The sequence below is a fragment of the Nannospalax galili genome, unplaced genomic scaffold, assembly GCF_000622305.1.
Source record: "Nannospalax galili isolate Female #2095 unplaced genomic scaffold, S.galili_v1.0 scaffold854, whole genome shotgun sequence".
Lineage (NCBI taxonomy): Eukaryota > Metazoa > Chordata > Mammalia > Rodentia > Spalacidae > Nannospalax > Nannospalax galili.
In genome coordinates this window covers 2,141,701-2,158,501 of record NW_008334957.1, presented here as the reverse complement: position 1 = coordinate 2,158,501, position 16,801 = coordinate 2,141,701, and the positions used below count along the sequence as shown (strand labels likewise).

Here is a 16,801-nt window from a genome sequence, read left to right as displayed (position 1 = left end):
GGCTGTTCTTGCAGAAGACCCGGGTTTGAATCCCAGCACCCACATGGCAGCTAACAACTGTCCATAACTCCAGTTCCAGGGGATCCAGTAGCCTCTTCTGACCTCCACAGGTATTGCATGACATGGGTTCACTTACCTACATGCAGGCAATACATGCATACACATAAAAATGATTTAAACACCCAAAAGGAAAGTATAACCAAAGATTAAAAGGGCCAATATAATTTTTAAGAGGTCCATATATATAGCTAAAGGCTACATAACAAGCAACAATGCCAGATTGGGATACCTTCTTTCAAGTTCTTGGCCAGGGTGGCCCAGGAGACTCTCAGATAGTAATCCATCATAGAACTGGGAAAATAAACAGCAGACCCCAATCTTATCTAAAGGAATATTGACAACTGATTGCTGCTAGATGAGGAACAGCTCACCTTCCTAAAACAAAGACCTCTAGATAGGCTGACTAGATTCACCAGATGGACAAGTAGTGGGAACATCTGGGGGTGCTGACAACACAGCGGACAGTAGCAGTGATAACAGAGTATAAGGGCTCTAGTGGGGGGAGGGAGGCTATGGGAGGGTGCCATCTGGGAAGTGGGTGTATAGTTGAATAAGTTGGTTTGGGATGTTTTGTGTGATATATACACACAGAAGAATATCAAATTAAAAAATGTATTATATTTGAGGAGGAAGCATAAAAGTTTACATCATGTTAATTAGTAGAGGTGATGAACATTACCATTGAAATCTACCTGATGACTTTGTGGACATACATAGGTGCCAAGGATCCAAGTGCAAACGTTTATGAATAGTAATGATCAGATACATACAGATTAGGGATGCATGCACCAACATCTTAGTGTTAGTAGCTAAAACAATGAGTCTTTCTGTAGGAAACAGTATATTTTAGAATGAAATGGAGATCTTTTTTGAGGGTTGAAAACTCATTCAATTTTGTGTCTTGCAGGGCTTATGCTGAATTCAATACTGTATAACTGTATTGATTCAACACTGAACCTAGAAATTTTATAGCCACTTTTGGGGGAGCTGTGTCTTTGCTCTGGAAACTGTTATTGGGCATGTTAAAGCTGTAATGATATCCTTCTTCTAAAAAAAATAGTATTTTAAAAATGTAGGAAACAGCATATCTTGAAATGGAGATCTTCTTTAAAGGGTAAAAACTCATTCAATTTTATATCTTACAGGGTTTATACTGAGTTCAATATTGTATAACTGTATTAATTCAACTGTGAACCTAAAAATTTACAGCCATGTTTGAAAGAGATGTATCCTTGCTCTGGAATGTGTTACTGAATATGTTAAAGCTGTAATAAAATGCTTCTTCTAATCATGTGGTTACTAAATTTAAAAAAATTTTAAAAAATTCTTCAAAGCATAAAAATTTGCTCCTTAATAATTAGTAGATGTAAAAAACTTTACCAATGAAATCTACCTGATGACTTTATATCCATGCTCCAATGCCCAGGAGCTCAGAAAGTAACTGACTGTGACTAGTAATAATCAGATATATAGAGATTAGAAACACATGTGCTAACATCTTAGCATCAATTGCATTAAAAATGAATCTTTCTGCATGAAACTGTGTATTTTAATAATGAAATGGAGATCTTTTTTAAAGGTTAAAACCTCATTTAATTTTATGTCTTATAGGGTTTATACTGAGTACAATATTGTATAACTGTATTGATTCAAGTGTAAACCTAAAAATTTATAGCCAATTTTGAAAGAGATGCATCTTAGCTCTGGAAATTGTTATTAAATATGTCAATGCTGTTGCCATGAAATGCTTTTTCTAATTATGTGGTTATTAAATAAATAATTTTTAGAAATTGTATTTATTCGTGAATGCATGTACACACATACCATTGCATTGGTTCTCCCTTTTCGGGGGGGGGGACGTGTTTATGTATGTGAAAACATGCGTGGTGTGTTCTTGTGTGTGGGGGTGTGTGTGAACGTGTGTGTGTTAGTGGAGGCCAGAGGTTGATGTCAGGTGTTTTCCTTCATTGGTCTCTACCTTATATATTGAGGCAGAATCTCTCACTTGAACACAGAGTTTGCCATTTCAGCTAGTCTAGCCAGCCAACCTGCTCTGGATTGTCCCTCTCTCAGCCTCCTCTGTGGGAGACCATGCTGCCTAGCAGCCCTCCCTGCCCCCCATGGCAAGCAGCCTCTGGAGAACTTGCTGATCAGTCCTCCCTGCCCCCTAAGATAAGCAACCTTTCAGATGACTCAAAGATAAGCTTGAGCAACCACCAATTTCCTTATCCTGCAACCAGACTCATGGTGCCAGTTCCCCTCATCCTAAGGGACATTCATTAACGCATTGAGACAACACCTTCCCTTCCCCTTCCCCAGCTAATTTCCCGCTTCAGCCTGTATAAGAATCCCCATAGAAAAATAAACTTTTGCAGCTTGATCAGAGTTCTTTGTCTTGCTGTCATTCTTCGTGTCTCTTGTCCCATCATTCCAGGTCCCTGGGAGTTCGAGTCTCTGTCTCCCACCCTGCAGGCCGGGGCTCTGTTTCTTCACTGCACAGACGTCTAAGTCGTGCCTGTTTCCCACTCGCTTTGTGGCCTATTGGTGTGCCTATTTGAAACAAGAAAATGGAAACTGAACAGCCAGAAGAAACCTTCCCCAACACTGAAACCAATGGTGAATTTGGTAAACGCCCTGCAGAAGACATGGAGGAGGAACAAGCATTTAAAAGATCTAGAAACACTGATGAGATGGTAGAATTGCGCATTCTGCTTCAGAGCAAGAATGCTGGGGCAGTGATTGGAAAAGAAGGCAAGAACATTAAGGCTCTCTGTACAGACTACAATGCCAGTGTTTCAGTCCCAGACAGCAGTGGCCCCGAGTGCATACTGAGCATCAGTGCGGATATTGAAACAATTGGAGAGATTCTGAAGAAAATCATCCCTACCTTGGAAGAGGGTCTGTGTTGCCATCTCCCACTGCAACCAGCCAGCTTCCGCTCGAATCTGATGTTGTGGAATGCTTAAATTACCAACACTATAAAGGAAGTGACTTTGACTGTGAGTTGAGACTGTTGATTCATCAAAGTCTGGCAGGAGGAATTATTGGTGTCAAAGGTGCTAAAATCAAAGAACTTAGAGAAAACACTCAGACAACAATCAAGCTTTTCCAAGAATGCTGCCCTCATTCCACTGACAGAGATGAGACAACCAAATACCATACCGGAGGTAGAAGCTTCTGCCCTGCTTGCCCAGCCCCCGCCATTTTTTCCTCCTTCATATTCCTCTGCTATAGTTACAAAAGATCTGCCTCTTATGCTATGAGGATCACTATAGGAGCTGCCCTCAGAGGTGTAGGTATTGGCCAGCCTCCAAAAACTTGTTTTAATTGTAACAAACCTGGCCATTTTTTCAGAGAGTGTACTGCTCCCCGTGTGCCTGCTTCTGAGCGCCCTTCTCCCTCCTCTCTGTGCCCACGCTGCTTCAGAGGCAAACACTGGGCCTCTGAATGCAAGTCTAAAATAAATATACGAGGACAACCTTTACCCCCAAACAGTCAGGAAACTTCCAGTGGGGCTGGCCCCAGGCCCCTACTCAGAGGACAGGCCCAGTGGCTATTCAGTTTGTCCCCCCAGCTGCTCAGATTCCCCCTATAGCAACCCCCAACCCCCATCCTACGCCCACCAATCCGTTTCAGACCTCTGGTGTGCCACAGCAGGCAGCACAGGATTGGACCTCTGTGCTTCCACCTACTCAGTACTAACACCTGAGACAGGCCCTCAGATCCTAGCTACAGGAGTCCATGGCCCTTTGCCTTCTCAGATGTTTGGCTTAATATTGGGAAGAGCTAGCTCCACACTTAGGGGACTTCACGCATACAGACCATTGCCCCCAGAGATTGCCTGGCACTGGTCATTCTGCTCCCCCTTAAACATGTTAATAATAATTTCTTTAAAAAGGATTTAAAGGATGGTCCTCCTGGGTCCTCTGATGCATATTGGGTCCAACAAATTTCCCATGATTGCCCCTCCCTTAAGCTTTTTCTAAATGGCAAGCCCTTCTTAGGAATCTTGGATTCTGGGGCTGATGCCACAGTAATCTCCAAAAAGGACTGGCCTTCAGCCTAGCCCTTAACAGCCTCCTACACCCACTTACAGGGAATTGGCCAGTCCTCCAACCCTCAGGTCAGCTCCCAAACACTAACCTGGACTGACGAGGAAGGCAACTCTGGCACTGTAACTCCCTTTGTAATCCCGGGATTGCCTGTTAACCTCTGGGGACGTGATATTCTTACACAAATGAATGTTATTATGTGTAGTCCTAATGAAATTATTGCCAAACAAATGCTTAATCAGGGATTCCTCCCAGGAAGAGGTGGGCCTGCACCAGCGGCCTCACCCCATGTCTGTCCACAATAATCTTTCAGTCAAATCATAATGAGTTTTGTGTGCCTATAATACTCATTCCTCGCATGACTTATTACTCTAATGAAGATTTTCTTGACAGATGGGATCAGCCTTCAGTCCCTACGTTATCTCGGAGATGCAGGGAATCTATTACCACCATCACAATTTCCGTTCTCCTTGGTCTCAGCGCAGTAAGCACTGGGACGGGCATCACCTCTTATGACAACAGGCAAACAAAGCTGTTGCTCCCTGAATGGGCCAGAATTTAAGGCTTCTTATGATTGAAAATAATGTTTGCCTTATTATTTTATGAATTATTTATTGTTTCTATAATTTTCCTTTGGTAATATGAAATTAAAGCAAGATAAACATAGAAATCAGCAGTAATTTTCCAAAATGATTATTTCAATGGCTGAAATACCAAGTGATTATTTCTCAAGTCATACTTATGAACACAATTTTATACAGGTAATGTTTTAACTAAGAAAATACAGTATTTGTAGAACAGGCTGGTTCTCGTTCTCTGCCTCTTCCTGGGCCCCTTACCTCCTCCCCTTTCTTGGACCAGTAATTTTTCTCTTCCTGGTGTTGTCTCTGGGGCCCTATCTTTTCAACAAAATTGTCGCTCTGATCAAAAAGCAAGTAGATGCCCTATTAGCAAAGCCTATACAGATCCACTATCATCACCTGGACCTGCAAGATGGAGCCCATGATGAAATGATACGTTATGGAGATGCTTTCAGTCGCGCCCCCTGAGAGCTGAGTTGGACAGTCAATGACAGGTATGAAAGTGACTCCCCCCCAAAAAAAACCCACCTAAGACACTCCTCAACACTGGGATTATGGACAGGCTGCCGTGCCTACTTGGTATTTATGTTGCTGCTGGATATCCAGACTCTGGTCCTTCCCCTTGCAAGTGCTTTACCCACTGAGCCATGTCCTCAGCCCCCAGGAGTGTATTCTGAGAGGTTGATAGTGATGCCTTCCTCCTTCCCTCTCAGTTAAATGAACATATTGGTCCAATCTTCCTAAATTATTCCACTCTGCTTTTTATTGATATTTGATTTAAAAAAAATTTAAATTACATTGACAAATCAAACCAACATATTCTAACAATCTATTAGGAGACAGTAAGAATTGTAAATCAAGTCTGAACAACACAGACCAGTCCTTAAGCTACATGAAATATTAGTAACTCTTCCTTCCAAAGAATAATTTCTTTCTTTTTTTTTTTTTTGTTTTTTTGAGACAGGGTCTCCCTATAGCCCCAGCTGTCTTGGAACTCACTATATAGACCAGGCTGGCCTTGAACTCACAGAGATCCACCTGTCTCTGCCTCTCGAATGCTGGGATTAAAGGCGTGTGCCACCACGCCAGGCAAATTTCATATTCAAATGCTTTTGTGTCATAAAGATATCAACTATGAACACTCTGGAGTGTCAAAAAAAATCTTTGGAATAAACATTGAGTGTCTGATGTAAGAGTCTATTTATTGTTTCTCTTCCTCATTGTGTCCCCTCCTCCCATCGCATTTAAAATAATTGAAATGTAAATGTTTCCTTTAAAAGACAAACTAGATATTTATTTGTATGTAGTAAATACAATGCAATCACAGGTCTCTCTATATATTGGGGGGAAAAAAGTAAAGAAATAATCCTAGCCTAAAAGAGAAAAATGAACACTCTCCAAGCTGTTCTCTAACTGTAGAAGGCAGTAGAAAACACAGCCAGAACTCAAGATGAACCTGATTTGAATCTCAGCCCTTCCACTTCCATGCATAAAGAGAAACGGGGAGCAATGCACAGTAGAGAGGATGGGGCATGGGAAGAGAATTCATAGCAAGCACATCCAGTTGGCAGAGTTAAGAAAAACCAGTAGCTTTCTTTCCTGGTGACTAAAATGTGTGGAAATGCTTTCAACACAGTTCCATAAACAGTTAAAAAAACAACAAAACCCTTTATTCCTAGCTCATAACACAGACTTTGAAGTGGCCTTCCTCAACATATATTGTCCAGTGGTGACCCATCTGCATAGACTCACCCCTTCATTATTTCTCTCATTGTACTGTCAGGTATGAACATATAGATTTAAGAACTCAGTCATTCAAACATAGGAGGAAAGGGAGAAAGATGAATTATTTTACTCCTTTGGGGTTGACAATTCCATTCCATTTCTCTCTGGATGGTCTAGGAGCTCAAATAAACGATTTGAGTTATTTTGCCAAATCAGGATGTGCAGCCATTCCATCTCCTTTTAATGAATTCTCTTTTCTGTATGGTACATAAACATACTTTTCTACAATGTGCAGGCTCACTGGCTGCACACACTAAAGTTGATGTAGTGTATCACAGAGTTCTAGAATAACTCAGATCCACTTGTTTGCCCCGGTTTTCTATTGTACACAAAATACAGAAGACCATCTTGGAAGGTGACAATGCTTCATAATCCAACATCGCCCTGGTGAAACTTCCTCAGTGAGCCACACATTTAAACTGTAAATCTTGTAGACACATTCTCTGGGTCTCTCTCTATCCCATTAAGAAAATAGGTAGAGGCTGGATACATGATTGAAATCAAAACACAGGAATGGTGACCTGCTTTCCAAAGTGTATATGACAATCATTCAACTCTATTCATTTATGTAACATTACACAGCATTCAAAAAAGTATTTGTCCAATTGTCTACCTGCTCCATCTGCCAATTGACAAATGTGTAACAGATACAGCATTAGGTACTGGGCACAAAGAAAAAGGCAGAGTTTTAGTGTTCTCTAATGTCTGTCTTTTGGAGAAGAGGAGACAGGTATTCAATTTCAGCTAATGATCTGCTGGCTAAGAAAGCTAAGGAGGCAGCTGTGGTCTTCAATTTCATTCATCCACAGCTTTGTGGGTTGGTGTGCAAATTTTATATCTCTGTTTTACAGATGAGGACACTGCATTCAGACAAGATGCTTCAACAGTGCACAATTACACACTTGCAGCTGGAAACAAGGGCTGAAGCCAGCTGTCTTTCTACTGGCACAATGGGCTGCCTTTCTCAGTGCGTTCTGTTCATCTGATGCTTATTTCTGCTCCTTCTTCCGAAGGTCAAAGAAAAGATCATTCCTTTTCTCTTCTGCCCTGGCCCTTCGCTCTGCTCACTGCACCTGACCTTCCTCAGCTACAGGAGGGCTGTGTGTTCAGTGGAGCTTCAGAATGATAGAGTCGTTATATTCTTATTCCACCCAGATGAAATACTTGTTTTGAGTACTAATTTGGCTTGCCACCTCAAGCCTGCAGCATAGTTATTGCTGCTCAAATGTGTCTTGGTTTTGCTTCACTGCACTCAGGAGAGAACAGAGACATGTGCAAGGACACAGATAATTGTGGAACTATTACAGAGGAGACGTGTGGAATTGACCAGGCCCGTTGGAGGAATAATGAATCTAGGGCACAGTTTGCCTCTTCTAAAGGTGCCTGCAACTCTCTGCCCATAACTCAATCCATCGGGGGTGGGGGTGGGGTTGCTGTTCTTTCTAAACCTGAAGAGTGTCCTGGGAAACAAGATACCCTATTTTATGCTTCCTTATCTGGGCTAGAATTCTCTTGGAAACCTATAAACTAAGGGTAAGGCTAAAATTTTCCAGATCAGCTAGACTAATTTCCCCTGAAAAGACTATTATTCAATATTGTAGTATCATATCCATCTGTCCATCCACCCATTCATCCATCTACCCATCCATCTATCCATCTATGCATTCATCCATCCATCCATATATCCATCCATCCATCCATATATCCATCCATCCATCCATTTATCCATCCACCTATCCATCCATCCACCTATTCATCATCTACCCACCTATCTACTCATCCGTCCATTCATCCATCCATGCATTCATCCATCTACCCACTCACCCATCCATCCATCTACCCACCCATCCATCCATTTATCCAACCATCCATCCATCCATCCATCCATCCATCCATCCATCCCTCCATCCACCTATCCAATATATAGTTACTGAGCACTTTCTCTCTACTAACAAAAACAGTTATTTCTGGCCTTCAATGCCAATTCTCTCTGATTCTTAATTTTGATTCTTTCCCTGGAGATGTTCCCTCCTGTATGGCTCTGATTTTCTCCTCAATGCTGATGAATTAAAAGTCTGTGTGCTGAGGGTGCTTCTAACCCTTCAGAGCTCCAGCGCCTCACCTTGGGATGTCCATTTTCTAGCTCCATGTGGATTTCCCAAAAGGATTTACCTTCAGGTTACCTCAAACAAAGCTCATTCTATTTTCCCCACAACTCCTTCCCTGATTTACAAAGATGGTAAATACAGAACAAGGCAACTTATAGAGGGCTAAGGAAACAGTGCAAGCGATTTCATATATTAATAGCTAAGGTAAGCTCTTCAGGATCTACCCAGAATTCCATTCTTACATTGCCAGCATCATATCTAACCACACTCTCTCATGACCTCTGCCCTATTGCTTGGATCCACTGAAACCCCCCCACCCCCGTTTTATGGCCTGTGCCCTTGTTCCTTCCTTGGCTGGACCACTCTGCAACAATCACGTTATCTTCTTCCACTTACGGAAAGTGGCAGTTGCCACTTTTTACATATGTCCTATTTCTCCCTGACTCCCAGATTGAGTGATGACAGCCACAGACCTTTGCAGTGTTTAAAAAAAGTGTCCTAGCCGGGCGTGGTGGTGCATGCCTATAGTTCCAGCACTTGGGAGGCAGAGGCAGGCGGATCTCTGTGAGTTCAAGGCCAGCCTGATCTACATAGTGAGTTTCAGGACGGCTGGGGCTACAGAGAGACCCTGCTTCAAAAAGACAAAAAAAATAAAAAAAGTGTCTTTACTTCCTCAGTCACAAAATCCTGCCCACTATGTTGTAATTAGCTGTTTGGTTGCCAGTCTTCCTCATTACAGAACCTGATGTACAGTATAATGCCAATAATATTTGTTGGAGATAGTCAAGTTGTTATAGGAATAAAATGTAAACACTCAGTTATCAAAATAGGGATTATAATACATTATGTAAGAAACTTATTTTCTACTAACACGTTATAAAGTACATACCGCTTTAAATTTCATTTTCACGTTATACTTGAATCACTCAGGTCAAATATTCAATAATTTTTGATAGGAAAACAAAGCACAATGAAAGCTTGGAGCTCCTCCTATCCTAACTCTGTACTACAATTGTCTTAGCTGATAATTTCGACTGTAGAACTCTATAGCTCTAAACCTCATGCATCCCATTTCTTGACTTTTTAAGACTGCCTTTGACCAACCCAGCCACAGTCACTTATTTTCTTACACTTTTCTTAACCTAGTATTAACTGCCTTCTTTGTTTATTTACTTAGTTTTCCACTTGATTTGACATAAACCATTCCCTGAGTGTGCCAGCTCACTCTTGATGTGTTCAAACATGGTAGATAGTCACTCATTTTCCAGAGTTCCTCAGACCTGTGTTAGAATCAAGGCCTGTTCTATTCCTCTCAGCCTATAGCATGGGAGCCATCTCGGGCTTTCCCTTTACCTCCCTCTGGAAGATTTCCTTCATTTCCCTCCCGGGACAAATCTCCTGCTTTCTGGATCCATTTTCAGGATTGCCCTCTTATTTTGTGGAAACATAGTCTCTTTCAGGAATTTCATGATAAAAAGGCAGAGGGAAGTAAAATACTTGAGAATTGCATTTTAAAAAAGTTTGCCCTATTTCAGTATTTAATTGGTGAGTGAGACAGGGAATAGAATTTGGAATTGTAAACAACACTGCCTTTACATTGGCTTAAAAATTTGTAGGCATTTTTCATTGCCTTCTAGAATAGAATGCTACTCTTGAGAAGTCCCATGTCATCTTGAGTGCAAAGTTTTGGAAATTTTCAGGATCATATCTTTCTAGTGTCATGAAAGCTCACAATATGGACTTTGATTTGTGACTACGCTAATCTATTATGTTGGTACTTACTACCTAAAATAAGAAAATTCAGCTGGGGTGGTGGCACATGCCTTTAATCCCAGCACTTGGGAGGCAGAGGCAGGCAGATTTCTGTGAGTTCAAGGCCAGCCTGGTCTACATAGTGAGTTCAGGCCAGCTGGGGCTACAAGGAGACCCTGTCTCAAAAAGACCAAATAAAATAAAATAATAAAATAAAATAAGAAAATTAATCCTTCAGTCTAAATTTTTAAAAATTATTATTACATTTATTTATTTTGTATGTGTCTAAGTACATGGGTGTGTGCCAGAGTGTGAGTGTGGGGGTCAGAGAACAACATGTAGGATTTAGTTCTAATCTACCATGTGGGCCCTGGGGCTAGAACTCAGGTCATCAGGCTTGGCAGGAAGTACTTTACTTGCTGAGCTATTTTGCCTGCCCAATTTTTTTCTTGATTTATGTCTTTGGCTGCTTTTCCTTAGTTTTCACTTTCTGTGATATTCCCATTCTTCAGATACAAGACTTCCTAGGATGGTCCTTTGATGTTTCAACTGTTGTCTTTTAATTTTCATCAATGTCTTTTTTGATCTACTTTTTAGACAGGATTTTCAGTCTTGTTTCCTAATCTTGGAGATTTCATTTCTGTCAAAATATAGACCTGACAGTCAGCTTGGGCTGCCTTTAGGACCTCACTCATTGGTTTTCAGCCATGCTAGATCAGAGGGAGAGAGACCTCATGACTTCTTTATGTTTCTTTCATATGATGCAAAAGTTGGAAAAGAGAAAAATCCACGATGCTTGCAAATGTGAGTACAGGGATTTAAGTGAGAAACTAAGGAACTTTTTCAAAGGGTATAAGTCAGCCCAGCGACAATGACCTCTCTGCTTTGACCCTCATCTGGAGTCAAATAGAATCCACGCTGTCAGCTAAACAAGGGACACTTACAGAACGTTTGCTGGAAGTGAGACAGTGTTGGAGCTTCTGGGGCGATGTTGTAGAAATGGGTTTTCAGAGCTCCGCTGATCAGCAGATTATATGCCAGATCGGTGATGTTGATGCCCACAATGGCAAAAGAGTACCTGCGGTTAGAACCACAAAATCATCAGTGCGGCAGAGAGGAGCTAAGCACTCAGAAACAGATAACCTGACTTTTCAATTCCTCTTAAGTTACCGGAGTGGCAAGTTCCCTTTCCATCTACCATAACAAAATCTTGTCCTTCAAAATCTGCTACAAGCTTCCACTAGCATGTGCCAAGAAAATCGAGAGTTCACATGTTTTGACTTTCCAACTCCATTGATCAGTATACAAAGTGGGCAAAGCTTTTCTACATACGGACACTCATTACAGCATTATTTATCATGGCAAGACACGGAAACTCTCCAATATCCTAAAAACGATTCCTAGAGAAATTAATTATGGTAATCTCATATAACATTTTACAGTTAGCTAATACTGCATTCTTAAAGACAGGATACACTGGTAGAAGCCATTTTTTAAACTAAATATTTATTATTTTTATTTTGTGTACGCATGTATTGCTTGCATGTAGGTAGATGCACCTGTGCAAAGCCATGTTTTATTTTATGCACACATATGTACATGGAAAAACAGCTGGAATAAAAGGCTCTGACATTACTAAGGGCGTACAGAAGTAGTAAGCTTGGGATGTGTCTTGGTTTACTTTCCTATGCTTTTCTAAATTTTCTATAAATAATCATATATTAATTTTTTTGAGAAAGCATCTCCCTATAGTCCCAGCTGGCCTGGAACTTGCTATGTAGACTAGGTTGGCCTTGATCTCACAGAGATCTGTCTGCTTCTGCCTCCTAAGTGCTAGAATTAAAGGTGTGTACCTTTATGTTAAATTTTTATGTGAGAAAGAGTTAAGTAATTAGCACAAAGTATATTTTCTAGTCCCTTTTCTACATGAAGGGAAACTGATCTCTTAAACTCTGTTACTACGAATCCCATAGAAATATTTTTGAATGAAACATTTCTGCATTTATTTATTTAGTGTGTGTGGAGTTCAGAGGGTAATTTGAAGGAGGTGCTTCTTGCCTTCTATCATGTAGGTTCTGGGGATTGAACTCAGGTCATGAGGCTGGGCAGCAAGTGCCTTTATTTATTAAGCCATGTCACTGACCCCCGAACAGTCCTTTTATAAAAGGCATCTGAAGTAAAATTTTATCTTATAGTTTAATATGTAGTAGAAATCTTTAACAGAAAACTGCCAAATCCAATTTTAAGGAATGATTAGTGAAAGTCACTTTAGCTGGGTTACAACTTCATAGGTCTTGTTGGTTGGTTATAAAGTGGCATCTTACAGTCATAAATTAAATCCAAAAACATAAAAAAATGCTATTTACTTTAGAAGGAACAGTTTATTGAGTATACTGTGAGGGAGTGAGCTGTGCAGGAGTTAGTGTACCACCTGCTATAAATGGTCTTTAAAAAGTTCATCTGGATCACATGCCCACCAGGTCTTGTGGAATTTCATTTGTCAATGTTCACTGTAGCGTCAGGCCACTTTTGCTGACTCTGGGCTGTGCCGACAACCTTTAGGCATGAGATCTCACACTCACCCAATTGCCTTATCCACCCTTTTCTTCTCCCATTCGGCTTTGCTGAATTTGCTGAAAGAATGAATGAAATACCACTTAATCTTTCATTATCTCTTGCTCTCTTTCAATGCTTATATTAAATCTGTTAACTATATGTAGAGGTCTATTCATCTCCACCATCTAATACTAATCCCTGAATATATCAACTCCAAAAGCAATAATACAACACAGGTGATGTACACCTGTAACCACAGAAATCCCAGCATGTGTTATTGTTTTTAGAGTTGCTATATTCAAACTGATGTGTTAGATAATGTACATATAGTTGACAGTTTTAATGTAAGCTGAGGAAAGAGGATTTTGAGTTCCAGGGCAGCCTGGACTACATAGTAAGACCATGTCTCACAAACAAAGAAACAAGCAAATGAGCAAACTCCCCTCAAACACAGCAGTACAAGTTATATAGAGTTCAGACATGGGTGTATTTAAGGGCATTCTGTTTGCCCTGGTCACGCTAGAAAATCAGTGGCAGACATCCCTGAATTTGAACATTAAGTTGTTCTTTGATGCTATCATGGCCTGTCCACCATCAGTGGATAAATAAATGATTCAGTATAAAGAAATGAAGGAGAAAGAAAGGAATAAAGACGAAAGAAAAAGGGTCAAAAGAAGGAAGGTAGGAAGGAAGGATTCACAGGTTTTAAAAATTCTGTTCCAACAAATATGATGGCATTTCATGACATCCAGGTCACAAAAGCTCTGGTTTATAATTTTAATCTGTTTTGTAATTTAAGATTCTGAATCAGAACAAAGAAGGGAGTCTGTCATAGATGCATTCTGAAAACCCTGCCTAATGTCTCCCTGGTGTGCTTGTACCCACTTATTCCCTTTCTCACAGCAGGAAAAAGGCTCCACCCTTTGTGAACGATATAATCTTTATTCAATGTTTTGTGCTAAAATCTGTAGTTAACATTGGAGCTAAATACAATTTTAAAATCAGAGCTATGAATAGTTTCTATGTAGGCAGGAAAAGGAGATTTGCACATGGCAAATGATACATCACAGCACTCGCCAATACATCCGCACACACCTGCAGAAGCACTGTGCAGAACGATCTTTAACTGCACGTGCTTCTTGCTCTGTGAGTGACTGGCTGATTCAAAGTCACTGCTGGAAATTCATGTTAAAATATTCCACCTATTTTCAAAGTGTGATTTCCAATCAAGAAATCAAACTAAAGAGGCATCAGATTTTTGCCTTTAAAAGATTCATCTTCAAGCTGAAATGAATTACATGTGAAGTTAAAAAAAATTGTAGGCATCCATTGTCTCTTCAACAAAGCTTTGAAAGTACATACTGTGCCTATATTTGTTAAGTGAAATCTTCCTCAGTGTTTGAAATATAAGGAAAGACCAGTGACTGCCCCTCATTTGATTATTTATAATATATAGTAGTCCCAAAATAAACAAAGTGAAATTCTCCTCTTGGAACAGAATCTACCTTTATCCGTCAGGATACTTCAGAACTATATAGATAATCACAAGGGCAGTTATGCATCCTGCTTGCTGAAGGACAGAAGGGAAAGTTTGCAGTGTGTGTGTGTGTGTGTGTGTGTGTGTGTGTGTGTGCATGCTAAGTACATATACATATATATGTATACATACAGCATGAGATATGCTTGAATACCTCAAATACTCAGGGTCTGACAGAAGTTATGTTGATGGTAATTGGTCAATTTTTTTCTTTCAGACAATCAGTGAAGTAGAATAGCATTTTCAAAATATTCTGATTCTCATTCAGTGACCTTTACAATCATTTTGAAACAACTAATACATGAGCTTTACCTCCTCAATGGTATTGTAGCCTGAGGGATAAAATCTAGGGTGTGTCACACACACACACATACACACACACACACACACACACAATGCTGGTCTCTTAAGTGCAGTCTATAAAACTTCGAGCAACAATCCTTTCTGATGGCTGACAAATGAAGTCCTCTCCCTCCTTTTTTTTTTTTTCAGAATGGCTCACTGACAAAATTTCCCATCAGTAGTTAATAAAAAAATTAAGCTTATTGCTACTTTACCAGGATCACAGAGGACCCATGTCTTCTGGCTGATGCCGATGCAGGAAACACCTCCTGGGAGTACATGTAGACTCTCAGTCAAATTTAGTTAGAGGTAGTTCTGAGCCTCCACATTCCAGAAATGTACAATCCAGAAGTAGTTTAAAAATTAAAATAGCTTGAGTTTGATCATGCAGTGTATCAAATGGAGTTAAAAGGGGGGTAACAGTAAGGTAAGGGTGATAAACCCATCAACTAAGTCCTGAATGTTGAGACTGTTACATAGAAGTTTAGGTTTGTTTAACTACTGACTAACTGCCATCAGGTGGAAGAGAAAAAATATCTTAGGAAATAATGATTGAAAATAGTGAGACTTCTTATGTAAAGAGATGCTCACAGGCATGAACTACGACTGATAACAGATCAGAAACACATTATTAACTTATCCTTCTTGAAGATCTGATTCTTAGGGGAGGGGTCTAAAACATCCCTCAAACTCTGCATAGTCCCAGCCACAGAAAGACCTCTTGACTCTTCCATCAGATTAGATCGATTTGATTTTTAGCTCATTAAAATACATCTCTCAAATAACTACATTAGATTAAAAGTTGGTGAATGTTTGGTTTTAAAATTTTTTCACAAATCTATTTCTTCCTTTACACACAAGGCTCATGGAACACAGTGGAACAAAGGGTAGAGAGAAAACTAATACATCCCTCAACTCTTACCAGTAAAGCTTCTTTATTCAACAGAGTATGATGCACACAGAGGGCCACAACTGGCCACGTTTTAAAGAATAAGAGACTGTAGAGTGCAGGACAGGATTCCTATACTGAACCTCACCAACCCATGGCTGAGGGACCATTGAGGAAGACTGGGCAGAAAGATTGTAAGAGCCAGGGCTGGTTCATGAACACAGGGAAACAGAAAGTTTTCAAGTCACATGTGAACTTGTGGCAATGGTGGCATTGAGCACAGGACCCATGCCAACTCAATTAAACAAGGGCCCAGAGGGGAGGAGAGAAATAGGTGGCCCTAGACTGAGAACTATTGAAGACTGATTGCTACTGGGTAAGGGAGCGTATGCCTTACATACAATCTCTAGATGAACTGACTAAACTCCAGTGGACAAATTTACACTGAAGGACATCTGGGTACAAAAGCTTGATTGGATAGGACTTAACATGTATGGCAGGATACATGAGGTCTGGTGGGGGAGCAGGAGGGCATGGATGGGGGTGGGGATCTAACAAAAGCTCAATAAAAAATAAAAAAAATATTTTTCACAAATCTATTTCTTTTTAGAAGTCTTATCTTTATTCATTCTAAAATAGAGTGAAAACAAAAAGGCACAAAAGCAAAGAGAAATACCTTATTTCCTCTTTAGTGATGTCCCTTTGTGTATTCAGTTAAAGAAAAAGAAGCAAAGTAATTGAAAATGCACATACGACCTTGACATCATGACTTCTACTCTCCCTCCATGCCCACCCCACACTCGTTTGTCTCTGAATTTTTTCTTCCACACATAACCTCTCAATCTTTCTAGACATGATGAACCTCTAACTATACATCTCACTTGAATGACACCAACCACACTCTAAATCCTGGAGTGAGTGTCTGAAGTATAAACCCTCCTATTCAGCACCATCAAATTATCTTTACTAATCCATAAAGCCTAATCCATCTTTTATTTTCAACAGTTACCTGCATTTTGGATGAAGAGAGTCGGAGAGAACCTGCTGAGCTGCTGTGGCATCCTGTTCAGCAAAATACCTGCAGGTGGAGGGGAAACATGAGACTGGGCTGGAGGCAATGCATTCTTTGAATTCCCCTC

At 40.3% G+C, this 16,801-nt stretch overlaps 1 protein-coding gene across 5 annotated transcripts in view; it reads right to left on the bottom strand.

Annotated features, from left to right (window-relative positions):
* The window catches only part of Elmod1 (ELMO domain containing 1), a 97,008-nt gene that overhangs the window by 5,814 nt on the left and 74,393 nt on the right, over positions 1 to 16,801 (bottom strand). For 4 of the 5 annotated variants that reach the window (XM_029561893.1, XM_008829702.3, XM_008829704.3 and 1 more), the window contains 4 exons: positions 16,672 to 16,740; positions 16,339 to 16,362; positions 12,921 to 12,971; positions 11,283 to 11,416 (listed from right to left, as the gene is read on the bottom strand). In XM_029561893.1, coding sequence (XP_029417753.1) covers positions 11,283 to 11,416; positions 12,921 to 12,971; positions 16,339 to 16,362; positions 16,672 to 16,740 — 278 coding nt within the window. The remainder of the gene's footprint in view (positions 1 to 11,282; positions 11,417 to 12,920; positions 12,972 to 16,338; positions 16,363 to 16,671; positions 16,741 to 16,801) is intronic. The other variant, XM_008829705.3, reaches the window with a different exon arrangement.